The sequence below is a fragment of the Bombina bombina genome, chromosome 7, assembly GCF_027579735.1.
Source record: "Bombina bombina isolate aBomBom1 chromosome 7, aBomBom1.pri, whole genome shotgun sequence".
NCBI lineage: Eukaryota > Metazoa > Chordata > Amphibia > Anura > Bombinatoridae > Bombina > Bombina bombina.
Window position 1 is genome coordinate 173,007,258 of NC_069505.1, and position 11,449 is coordinate 173,018,706.

The 11,449-nt window shown below is 38.5% G+C and overlaps 1 protein-coding gene across 1 annotated transcript in view; it reads right to left on the minus strand.

The window, feature by feature from the left end:
- The window catches only part of CSTF3 (cleavage stimulation factor subunit 3), a 171,943-nt gene extending 160,770 nt beyond the window's left edge, over positions 1-11,173 (minus strand). The window contains exon 1 of the mRNA XM_053720415.1: positions 11,009-11,173. Within this exon, the coding sequence (XP_053576390.1) occupies positions 11,009-11,041 (33 nt within the window). The 5' untranslated portion in view covers positions 11,042-11,173. The remainder of the gene's footprint in view (positions 1-11,008) is intronic.
- Between the last annotated feature and the right edge of the window lie 276 nt (positions 11,174-11,449).

Below are 11,449 nucleotides of genomic sequence, written 5' to 3' on the forward strand. Positions count from 1 at the left end.
CCCATTCCACTGTTTGAGCATGCATAGTTGCAGTGGTCTGAGGTATAGGCGGGCAAAAGGAACTATGTCCATTGCCGCTACCATGAGTCCGATTACCTCCATACACTGAGCCACTGATGGCCGAGGAATGAAATGAAGAGCTCGGCAAGTGGTTAAGAGTTTTGATTTTCTGACCTCCGTCAGAAATATTTTCATTTCTACCGAATCTACCAGAGTCCCTAGAAAGGAAACTCTTGTAAGAGGGAAGAGAGAACTCTTTTTTATGTTCACCTTCCACCCGTGAGATCTCAGAAAAGCCAACACAATGTCCGTGTGAGACTTGGCTAGTTGAAAAGTCAACGCCTGAATTAAGATGTCGTCTAGATAAGGCGCCACTGAGAACCGCCAGAAGGGACCCTAGCACCTTTGTGAAAATTCTTGGAGCCGTGGCTAACCCGAAGGGAAGAGCCACAAACTGGTAATGCCTGTCTAGAAAGGCAAATCTGAGAAATTGATGAAGATCTTCTACACAGCGTAAGAACGCTTTGTCTGGTTTACAGACAGACAATCGAGAAATATAAAATCTCCCCCTTAGAAGGCAGTCTTTGAATTCCAGAAGATATCCCTGGGACACAATTTCTAAAGCCCAGGGATCGTGAACATCTCTTGCCCAAGCCTGAGTGAAGAGAGAGTCTGCCCCCTACTAGATCCGGTCCCGGATCGGGGGCTACCCCTTCATGCTGTCTTAGAGGCAGCTGCAGGCTTCTTGGCCTATTTACCCTTGTTCCAAGCCTGGTTAGGTCTCCAGACTGACTTGGATTGGGCAAAATTCCCCTCTTGCTTTGTAGCAGAGGAAGCTGAAACGGAACCACTCTTGAAATTCCAAAAGGAAAGAAAATTATTTTGTTTGGTCTTCATCTTATTTGATCTATCCTGAGGAAGGGCATGACCTTTCCCTCTAGTGATGTCTGAAATAATCTCTTTCAGTTCAGGCCCGAATAGGGTCTTTCCTTTGAAAGGGATGTTCAAAAGTTTAGATTTAGATGACACATCAGCAGACCAGGACTTAAGCCATAACGCCCTGCGTGCTAAAATGGCAAAACCTGAATTCTTTGCCGCTAATTTAGCCAGTTGAAATGCGGCATCTGTAATAAAAGAATTAGCCAACTTAAGGGCCTTGATTCTGTCCATAATCTCCTCTAATAGAGTCTCCATCTGAAGAGCCTCTTCTAGAGGCTCAAACCAGAAAGCAGCTGCAGTAGTTACAGGAACAATGCACGCAATAGGTTGGAGAGAAAAACCCTGATGAACAAAAATTTTCTTCAGGAGACCCTCTAATTTTTTTATCCATAGGATCTTTGAAAGCACAACTGTCTTCGATAGGTATAGTTGTACGCTTAGACAGAGTAGAAATAGCTCCCTCCACCTTAGGAACTGTCTGCCACGAGTCCCGCATGGTGTCAGATATGGGAAACATTTTCTTAAAAACAGGAGGGGGAAATAATGGAATACCAGGTCTATCCCACTCCTTAGTAATAATATTCACAATCCTCTTAGGGACTGGAAAAACAGTGTAAACAGGAACCTCTAAGTATTTATTCATTTTACACAATTTCTCTGGAACCACTATAGGGTCACAATCATCTAGAGTCACTAATACCTCCCCGAGCAATAAGCGGAGGTGTTCAAGCTTAAATTTAAAGGCCGTCATATCAGAATCTGTCTGAAGAAGCGTATTTCCTGAATCAGAAATTTCTCCCTCAGATAACAAATCCCTCACCCCTACTTCAGAGCATTGTGAGGGCATATCAGATACGGCTATTAAAGCGTCAGACGGCTCAGCATTTTTCCTAAACCCAGAGCTGTCCCGCTTTCCTTGTAAACCAGGCAGTTTAGATAAAACCTCTGAGGGTTGTATTCATAACTGTGGCCATGTCTTGTAAAGTAAAAGAATTAGATATCCTTTGTTGAAGAAAGAGCAATGCACATGGGAGAGCCAATCACAGGAGGCATCTGCAGCAACCAATCACAGCAGCTACTGAGCCTATCTAGATATGCTTTTCAGCTAACAATATCAAGAGAATGAAGCAAATTAGATAATAGAAGTAAATTAGAAAGTTGTTTAAAACTGCATGCTCTTTCTAAATCATGAAAGAAAAAAAAAATTAGGTTTCATGTCCCTTTAATTCAATTAGATGTAAAATACAGAGGTAACCAAATGTTTACCTTTGATCAGTTAGATCACTGTAAGATATCTGGATTCAAAAGTTGAAACTTTGGTCTGTGTGTCTGAATTTCACAAAGGCCAATTACTTTGTGTTATAGCACATAGCAAGGGGCGGGCATTGTTGCAGATCCTACACAGGATACTTTGGGCTCGATTAATCAAGCTACAGTGGACAGACGCATGTGCCCCTGTCCGCAGCAGCTCGCCTCTGGCGGACTGAACTCCCCTGGTGGAATTTAACATTGCACACAAGAATTAGTTTGCACTCGCGTGAAATACCGCCCCCTGCCCATGCACAGCCAATCACGCGCAGGCAGGAGCTGTCCATCTCCCCAGGTTGGACGAGGCCAGGGAGATTGAAATTCTCCACCTAAGAGGTAGAGAAGTGGCTAGGATGATGACCGCTGTTTGTTAAATTGTGACTGCAGGTTCTCTTGTGAGAACCTGCAGTTTCAGAGAGGAGAAGGGAAGGAGCGGAGAAGGGCTAGAGCCCTTTGTGATTGTATAACACCCGATAGAGGAGTTACTGGTTCAGGCAATTATGCACCCAATGGAAGCGTTCTTAGTCAGGACCCTGCACAAAAACCATCACCATAAATAAAATCACTGCCTCACATTGAATAAAACTTATACAAAATAACCACCACTAAATATGGAACCTAAAACATGCAATGATCATTCATACCACTAAAAAAAAAATAAAAAAATGACTTGATGCGAATATGAGTAAATGCGTTATATATTTAGGGATGGTGTGACCAAAGTAGATCGTAACCCAGCAGCTTGATTCTAAACTAGAGTCTCTATTATCACATTAGATGGGCAGGGAACAACACTAACTGGACTTTTATGACACCAGTGGTGGGATGAACATTGTATTACATTTGTTGAAGGAGCAGCAATGCACTAATGGTTTCTAACTAACATGGTTGAGCCAATCACAATCGAGAGAGTGTATATATATATATATATATATATATATATATATATATATATATATATATATATATATATATATATATATATATATATATATATATATATATATATATATATATATATATATATATATCTCCACCAATCAACAGCTAGAACCTAGGTTCTCTTCTGCTCAGGAGCTTGCCTAGATAACACTTTCAGCAAAAGTATAACAAGACAAGGAAGCAAATTAAAATGACAGAAGTCAATTGGAAAGTTGTTTAAAATCGTATTCTCCGAGTCATGGAAGAAAAATTTTAGGTTTCATGTCCCTTTAACTCAGATAATATTTGTGTGAACAGTCCTGACTAAGAACGCCTCCACCGAGCATGTAACCACCTGAACCAGCAACACCTCCACTGGGTTACAGCCAATCACAGTATCGGTGCGACTCCAGCCAGACCTAATGGAGTTGCTGAACAATAACCCACAATATTCTAATTTTTCGAGTTTCACCTGTATCTACAAAATTGGTGCTGGCAATGGGTGATCACACAAAATATAGATTTGAGTTACATTTTTCCTATGCTCACTCACTTTGCATTTTGTTAATTGATGAAAATATACTATTAGTGTTTGAATCATGAAATACAACTTTAATATGTAAAGAACACTTAAAGAGAAAGTCAACCATTGAGTTTTTGAAACGCTAGGGCTGACTGCTGAAACAAATAAAATGGCACTTTCGATCATGTTTAAGATATAGTGCCTTAATTCGTTTCAACAGTTTGCCGTTCTTAGCTGCTACGGCAGCCCACGACAAATTTTTTTTGCTAGGAGGTAACATTTTCACCTCTTAGCCAATAGCCGTTCGGTAAATCCGGTTTGGCGCCCATGGAAGTTGGATTTACCGCACGGCTATTTGCTAAGAGGAGAAACGTCACCTCTTAGCAAAATATGCTTTTGCCGTGGGCTGCCGTAGCAGCTAAGAACGGCAAACGGTTGAAACGAATAAAGGCACTTTCTGCATGAAGTATCTTATACTTCATGAATCAAAGTGCCCTTTATTTGTTTCAACAGTCAACCCTAGCGTTTCAAAAACGCTATGGTTGACTTTCACTTTAAATTCACCTCTCTTGAAAAACAGATTTACACATCCTCAGCAACAACATTGCACTGCTGAGAGCTAGCTAGCGATTACACACATTTGGCTCTTGTAATGGCCTTGGTTCCCAGTAATGCATTGCTGCTCTAGAGCTCACACATTGTTCTGTCCAGGACCTTTTTAATGGGTGGTCCATCCAGATGATTTTACTCACCAACCGGCTGAACTTTAAGCCTATGTAAAAGCTAATAATTTTTTTTTCCAATTTCATCAAATATATTAATTTTACATTTTGCAATGAATTTGTGCATTGGATAGCAGAAAATGTAAAATTTTACCAAGTGTTAGACTGCTCTCATCTGGCTGCTTCATAATGCCAACCAACAAGCAATATTTTCAGTGCAAAACAATGCATGTGTGTGTATATATATATATATATATATATATATATATATATATATATATATATATATATATATATATATATATATATATATATATATATATATATATATATATATATATATATATATATATATATATATATATATATATATATATATATACACATACATATATACACACATATACATACATATATATACATATATATATATACACATATACATATATATATATATATATATATATATATATACACACATACACACACATACAAGCAATATTGCATTAATGAAATACACAGTATTTTCTTTTTTACACTTTGGTCCCTTAAAAAAAAAAAAAATATATATATAAAAAATAAGATGCATATGTCAAACAGTTATATGCAAGAAAAGCATTTTCTTTTTACACTTTTGACCCTTTAAGTGCAGCATTACTGAAGTTGCCATTGCAGTGTTCTCAGCAGGACCTTTTTAGCAGGTGCACCATGCGGCAGATTTTACTGACCATCCAGCTAGAATTTTAGAAAATATTTAGCTAATATTAACAATGTTTATTTTTATATTGCACAAATCATCATCATTAAATGCATTTATGTTAAATTATATAATTTTTTGCTATCCAAAGCACAAATTAATTGCATAACATAAATTACACTGCCCCCACCCCACTACTTCATAATTGCACCGGCTTCCAAAATCTTCTGTGGAGAACACTGCATTCGTTTGTAGAACCCTGAAGTGGCAGTAGGATATTACGGCTGGTAGCCAAATCTGGAAATCCCTGTAATTAAAAATCCCATGATTTTCAGTTTTTGTGAACTATTTACAACTCTTTTAAAAAGGGAAGTTAAACAAATGGTTTTTCTTTCAAGATTCAAAGAGAGCACATAATTGTAACCATTTTCTATAATGAAATTTGCTTCATTCTCTTGACATCCTTTGTTGAAGCAGTAATGCACAACTGAGAGCTAGCTGAACACCTTTGGTGAGCCAATGACAAGGAGGCATGTACAGCCCCCAATCAACTAGTTCCAAGTTGTGCATTCTTGCTCATGAGCCTACCTAGGTATCCGTTAAATACAAAGTTTCCAAGAGAATTAAAAAGGGATAAAGTCCAAATTAAACTTTCATGATTCAGATAGGGCAAGTCATTTTAAACTACTTTCTAATTTACTTTTATAAATAAATTTGCTTTGTTCTCTTGTTATTCTTAGTTGAAAGCTAAATCTAGGTAGGCTCATATGCAAATTTCTAAGCCCTTGAAGGCTGCCTCTTTTCTGTATGCATATGACAGTTTTGAACAGCTAGAAGGCTTTAGTTCATGTGTTTCATATAGATAACTTTGTGCTCACGTGAAGTTATTTAAGAGTCAGCACTAATTGCTGTAATGCAAGTCTGTCAAAAGATCTGAGATAAGGAGGCAGTATGCAGAAGCTTAGAAACAAGATAATTAGAGGTAAACAGTATATTTGTATAACCGTGTTGGTTATGCAAAACTGAAAAATGGTAAATAAAGGGATTTTTTTTTTTTTTTTTTTTTTAACAATAACATTTTTGGTGTTTACTATCCCTTTAAGCTATTTTGTTAATAGAAGTAAATAGAAACGTGTGAAAAATGCATCCCTTTTCCCAACCATAAAAGCTTAAATTTTTACCTTCATGTCCCCTTTAAGAAGCCAGAGTCACATGTCTAAAACAACAAACTATTGGGACAACTGTTTTGTTACACCTGCTACAACCAGATACAATTCAATTTTCTCACTAGAGTGATGTGTATGTGCCAAGTTGCCAACACAGTGACAGAAGACAATGTATTCCGTCAATACACACAACTGGGGTCAATTAAAAATACTTTGCATCAAATGGGACAGTAAAGTCATAATTGAAGATTCATGATTTAGACAGAGCATACAATTTTAACCCCTTAACCCCTTGATTGCTAACAACGGCTCTGAGCCATCACAGAGTTTCCCACTCTGGTGATAACGGCTCAGAGCCGTCGCTAGCACTCTCCCACACCTTGAGGGAGATCTGGGGGCTCCCACCCGATCCTACCCCGGCGATTGTGCCTGTAGAGTGACAGGCATCGCCGGGGCTTCCCGTTTTACGTGGTGACATCACACGCAATAACGTGATGACATCATCGCGCAACTTTATTTATTTTAATGTTAAGTATAGGAGCAGAGGACATGCTGCTTAGAAGCCTGTATTTCAGCAGCTACAGACCCCCAAGACCCACCATTGGAAAGGTAATCGCCTAACCTTTTTAACAGTGTAAGTCTTGGGGGTCTGAAAAAAAGTTAAAAAAAAAAAAAATTGTTTAAGAAATAAAAAAATTACAAAAAATCTTAGCACCCAGGTGGGAAAGTGCTTAGCACTTAAAGGGTTAAAGAACAGACCATTTTTCCATTTCTTACCCTTAAAGTGATGGTAAACTCTCCCCTTTTTAAAATCAGATCTGGAATGTAAGCGCTATTTTAGATGGGGTTTTATTCATCATGTGCAATGAAGATGCGCTATAACTTAGTTATTAACATAGATATGAAATTCAAATACCCCACGTTACACCACCCACTTCAAAAGTCAATTTTCCTGTCAGCTAAATGATTGAATTACTTTCCAATCAATGCTCTAGCTACAACAAAAGTGCCATATGGGGAGAGCGCTGATTGGACAACAATTCAATCTTAGATCACAGAAAAGTTTACTTTTGAAGTGGGCGGAGGAGCATGCAGCATTTGAATTTCATATCTATATTAATAACTAAGTTATACTGCATCTTCATTACAGATAATGAATTAAACTTCATCTAAAATAGCGCTTACATTCCAGATCTGATTTTATAAAGGGGAGAGTTTACCATCACTTTAAAAGGGGACACTGAACCCAAATTTTTTCTTTTGCAATTCAGATAGAGCATGCAATTTTAAGTAACTTTCTAATATACTCCCATTATCAAATTTTCTTCATTCTCTTGGTATGTTTATTTGAAAAGCAAGAATGTAAGTTTAGATGCCGGCCCATTTTTGTTGAACAAACTGGGTTGTCCTTGCTGATTGGACAGCACCAATAAACAAGTGCTGTCCATGGTTCAGAACCAAAAATTTGCTGGCTCCTTAGATTCCTTCTTTTTTAAATAAAGATAGCAAGAAGAATTGATAATAGGAGTAAATTAGAAAGTTGCTTAAAATTGCATGCTCTATCTGAATCATGAAATAAAAAATTTGGGTTCAGTGTCCCTTTAAAGACCAGGGCTATTTTTACATTTCTGCGTTTTTTGTGTTTAGCTGTAATTTTCATCTTACTCATTTACTGTACCCACACATTATATACCATTTTTCTTGCTAAGATACCATTATTTTCATCATATCTTATAATTTACTACAATTTTGTTTTTTTATAAAATATGATGAAAAGAAAACAAACATTTTTTCTAACTTTGACCCCCCAAAATCTGTTACACATCTACAACCACCAAAAAACACCCATGCTAAATAGTTTCTAAATTTTGTCCTGAGTTTAGAACCACCTAATGTTTTTATGTTTTTTGCGCAAGTTATAGGGCAATAAGTACAAGTAGCACTTTTCTATTTCCAAACCATTTTTTTTCTCCAAATAAGAGATAGTTACATTGTAACACCGATATCTATCAGGAATCCCCAACTATCCCTTCACATGTACATATTTTTTTAGTAGACAACCCAAAGTATTGATCTAGGCCCATTTTAGTATATTTCATGCCACCATTTTACCGCCAAATGCGATAAAAAAAAAAAATTGTTCACTTTATCACAAACTTGTTTTTTACTGAAATTATTTACAAACAGCTTGTGCTATTATGGCAAAACTGGATGTAAATTCTTCTCTGGGATCCCCTTTGTTCAGAAATAGCAGACATTTATGGCTTTGGCATTACTTTTTGGTAATTAGGCCACTAAATGCTGCTGTGCACCACACTTTTATTATGCCCAGCAGTGAATGGGGTTAATTAGGTATCTTGTAGGGTTAATTTTAGCTTTAGTGTAGAGATCAGCCTCCCACCTGACACATCCCACCCCCTGACCCCTCAAACATCTATCTTCCCTCCCCATCAATTGTCACCGCCATCTTAAGTACTGGCAGAAAGTCTGCCAGTATAAAAATAAAGGTTTTTTTTTTTAAACATATTTTTTATGAAGTGTAGGGTCCCCCATTAACCTCCAAAATCCCTAATCCCCCCACAAATAAGCTCTCTAAGCATCCCCCCCCCCCTGCCTATTGGCCGCCATCTTCGGTACTGGCAGCTGCCTGCCAGTACCCAGTTTGCTTACAAATTTGCCCTTTTTTGTAAAAAATAATATAATACCTTATTTTCTGTAGTGTAGCTTCCCACCCCCTCAATAACCTACCCTCTCCTGGATCTCTTTCCAAAAATGTTTTCCCCTCCCTCTCCCCTTTCCATCCTTCGGCTGCAGTATTAATTTGATTACTGTGCGCGCACGCTCCCGAGCCCGCCTCGGTGCTCGCTCACGGACATGATCCGGGAACACGCACCGGTGATGGACCGCCCACCCGCCTCCCTGGTATTGCTTCCACCCACCAACGATCGTACCACTGCTGTCCGATGCAGAGAGGGCCACGAGTGGGGCACTGCAGAAATAGCGCAATCTTGCATTTTGAGTGAGATTGCAGCAGAGAGAAGCCCATACAGGGTACAACGCTGGTCGTTAAGGGGGTTAAGCAACTTTCCAATTTACTTTATTTATTTTGCTTCCTTCTCTGGTTATACTTTGATGAAATGTTTTCTAGGTAAGCTCAGGAGCAGGAATGAACCTAGGTTCTAACCGTTGATTGGTGGCTGCACACATTATCGGTTTTGGTTTTCGGCCAAGTGCATCCTGGATTTTCGGGTTTGGTGCAGAATTTCCATTTCTGTGCATCACTCAGTAATGCATACTTTAATTGTATATGTCATAATACATTTTTATACCTTTTGACTATTTTTGAGACACTATCCTCGACGATCTTGTTACACTCAGATAAAAGGGATGGGCAACATCGCTTTCTCAGCCACCCCCTGACCAATCCCATTCACGCAATTAGAATGTATGTGTCCCTACATTCCTTCTAGATAAGAAGAAAAGTGTTCACATATGAACACAGACTTGCACTTTTATGCAGAGCAAGCCTGTGTTCACACATGCCGCGGCCCATGTGCAATGCGAAGAAAGCGTAACTTCGAACTGGCCGCACGGCCATAAAACGGAGGCGGCAAATTTTATGAAAAAAGTAAAATGGAAAAATTGTGTAAAATTGAATGACCTATCTGAATCATTAAAGTTTAATTTAGACTAGATCGTCCCTTTAAACCTGCCCCAAGCCCATGGATAGTGTTGCTACATTATAGGTTAAAGGAACATTCCAGTCAAAATTTAAATGCACATAGATTTTACATCTTTGGCTAGAAATATTTGCAATACTGTATATTTGTATTGGCAAAAATGCTTCTAGTAAAAGTTGTCCCTGTTTTAGTGTTAACATTTTTCCCTGCACGTGCATCATATATATTATTAGTGCACCCAGTTTAAATAATGTAGCTGCTCAAATCATCAGTGGGGCTTGATTCATGTCAGCAATTAACAAATTGAGTTATTACTAGATGGCACAAGCACCTTAGGCTCTCTGAGCAAGTTTTTTGTTGTAAATGCTAGTGCACAGTGCATACTTCAATGCACTTTTGAAACAGCTATAGCTTTATTAGAAGCATTTTTGCTAATGCATGTATATTACATTTCTTCTGTTCAATACCGAAATGCACCCATGTTGTTTCCAATTTTGTCTGGAATATCCCTTTAAGGCCAGGACAAGTTTGTTCAATATCCAGTAGCCCCTGTGTGTAAATGATTTATGGATCAGTTAATGGGTATGAGCAATAAATAAATGTGTGTCCCTATGGCTGAACCCGGTAGTGCGATGTTACTACCATGTTCTATCACTGGGCAGATATTTTGAAACGACTACACTGCGGCAACATTTATAATTAACTTCGCATTAACACTTTACAAAAATACACGTTTATTAAACTGAGCAACAATCTGCAGTGCTTCTGCACATTTCTTACAAATCTGCAAGTCACGATTAGCTAAATACTAAAATAAAATCAAGCTAAAAAAAAGGAGCTTCAGTAAAATACGTTTTATTTCCAAATACAAGTCAAGGGCAACGGTCTACAAACAAAACATTTTAACACCACGTATGCTAAACCATTAGATACACAAACACTACAGATATAACATCTCACAATACAACACATGTATCAGCGATATACAGTGCCCTTCCCGCTGGGCCCCGCGCATACACAGGGATACCAACCATGGCTTCCCGGCTACTCACTTGCTCAGAAGGAACCTCCCCACTCTGCATCATGTCTCCTGCACCGCTGTGTATTGGTACCGGGCTCCCCGTGTTGTAATCCTCCTGCAAACTCCGCACAAAATATAACCACGGGCGCACACAGCTTCTGCAGTATCAGGGAGCACGGCAAAATGGCGTAAAAAATTGTAACTGGGGACTACTCGATGCTCTGGTTAGTGATAAATGAAGTGAAATTCTACAGCGCCGCGGTGTGGCTGGAAGATGAGAAGACAGCAAAAACTGAGCTATGGAAGTGAAGAAAATTAGTGAGGGAGAGCGCCACCATAAAAAAGCTGGAGACTTGCAGAACTGCAGTCTATGTAATACGTGCCATAGCAGCCATGTAGCACCCAACATTTCTAAATTCCAGGACACCCTTTGTATGATAGATAGATAGATAGATAGATAGATAGATAGATA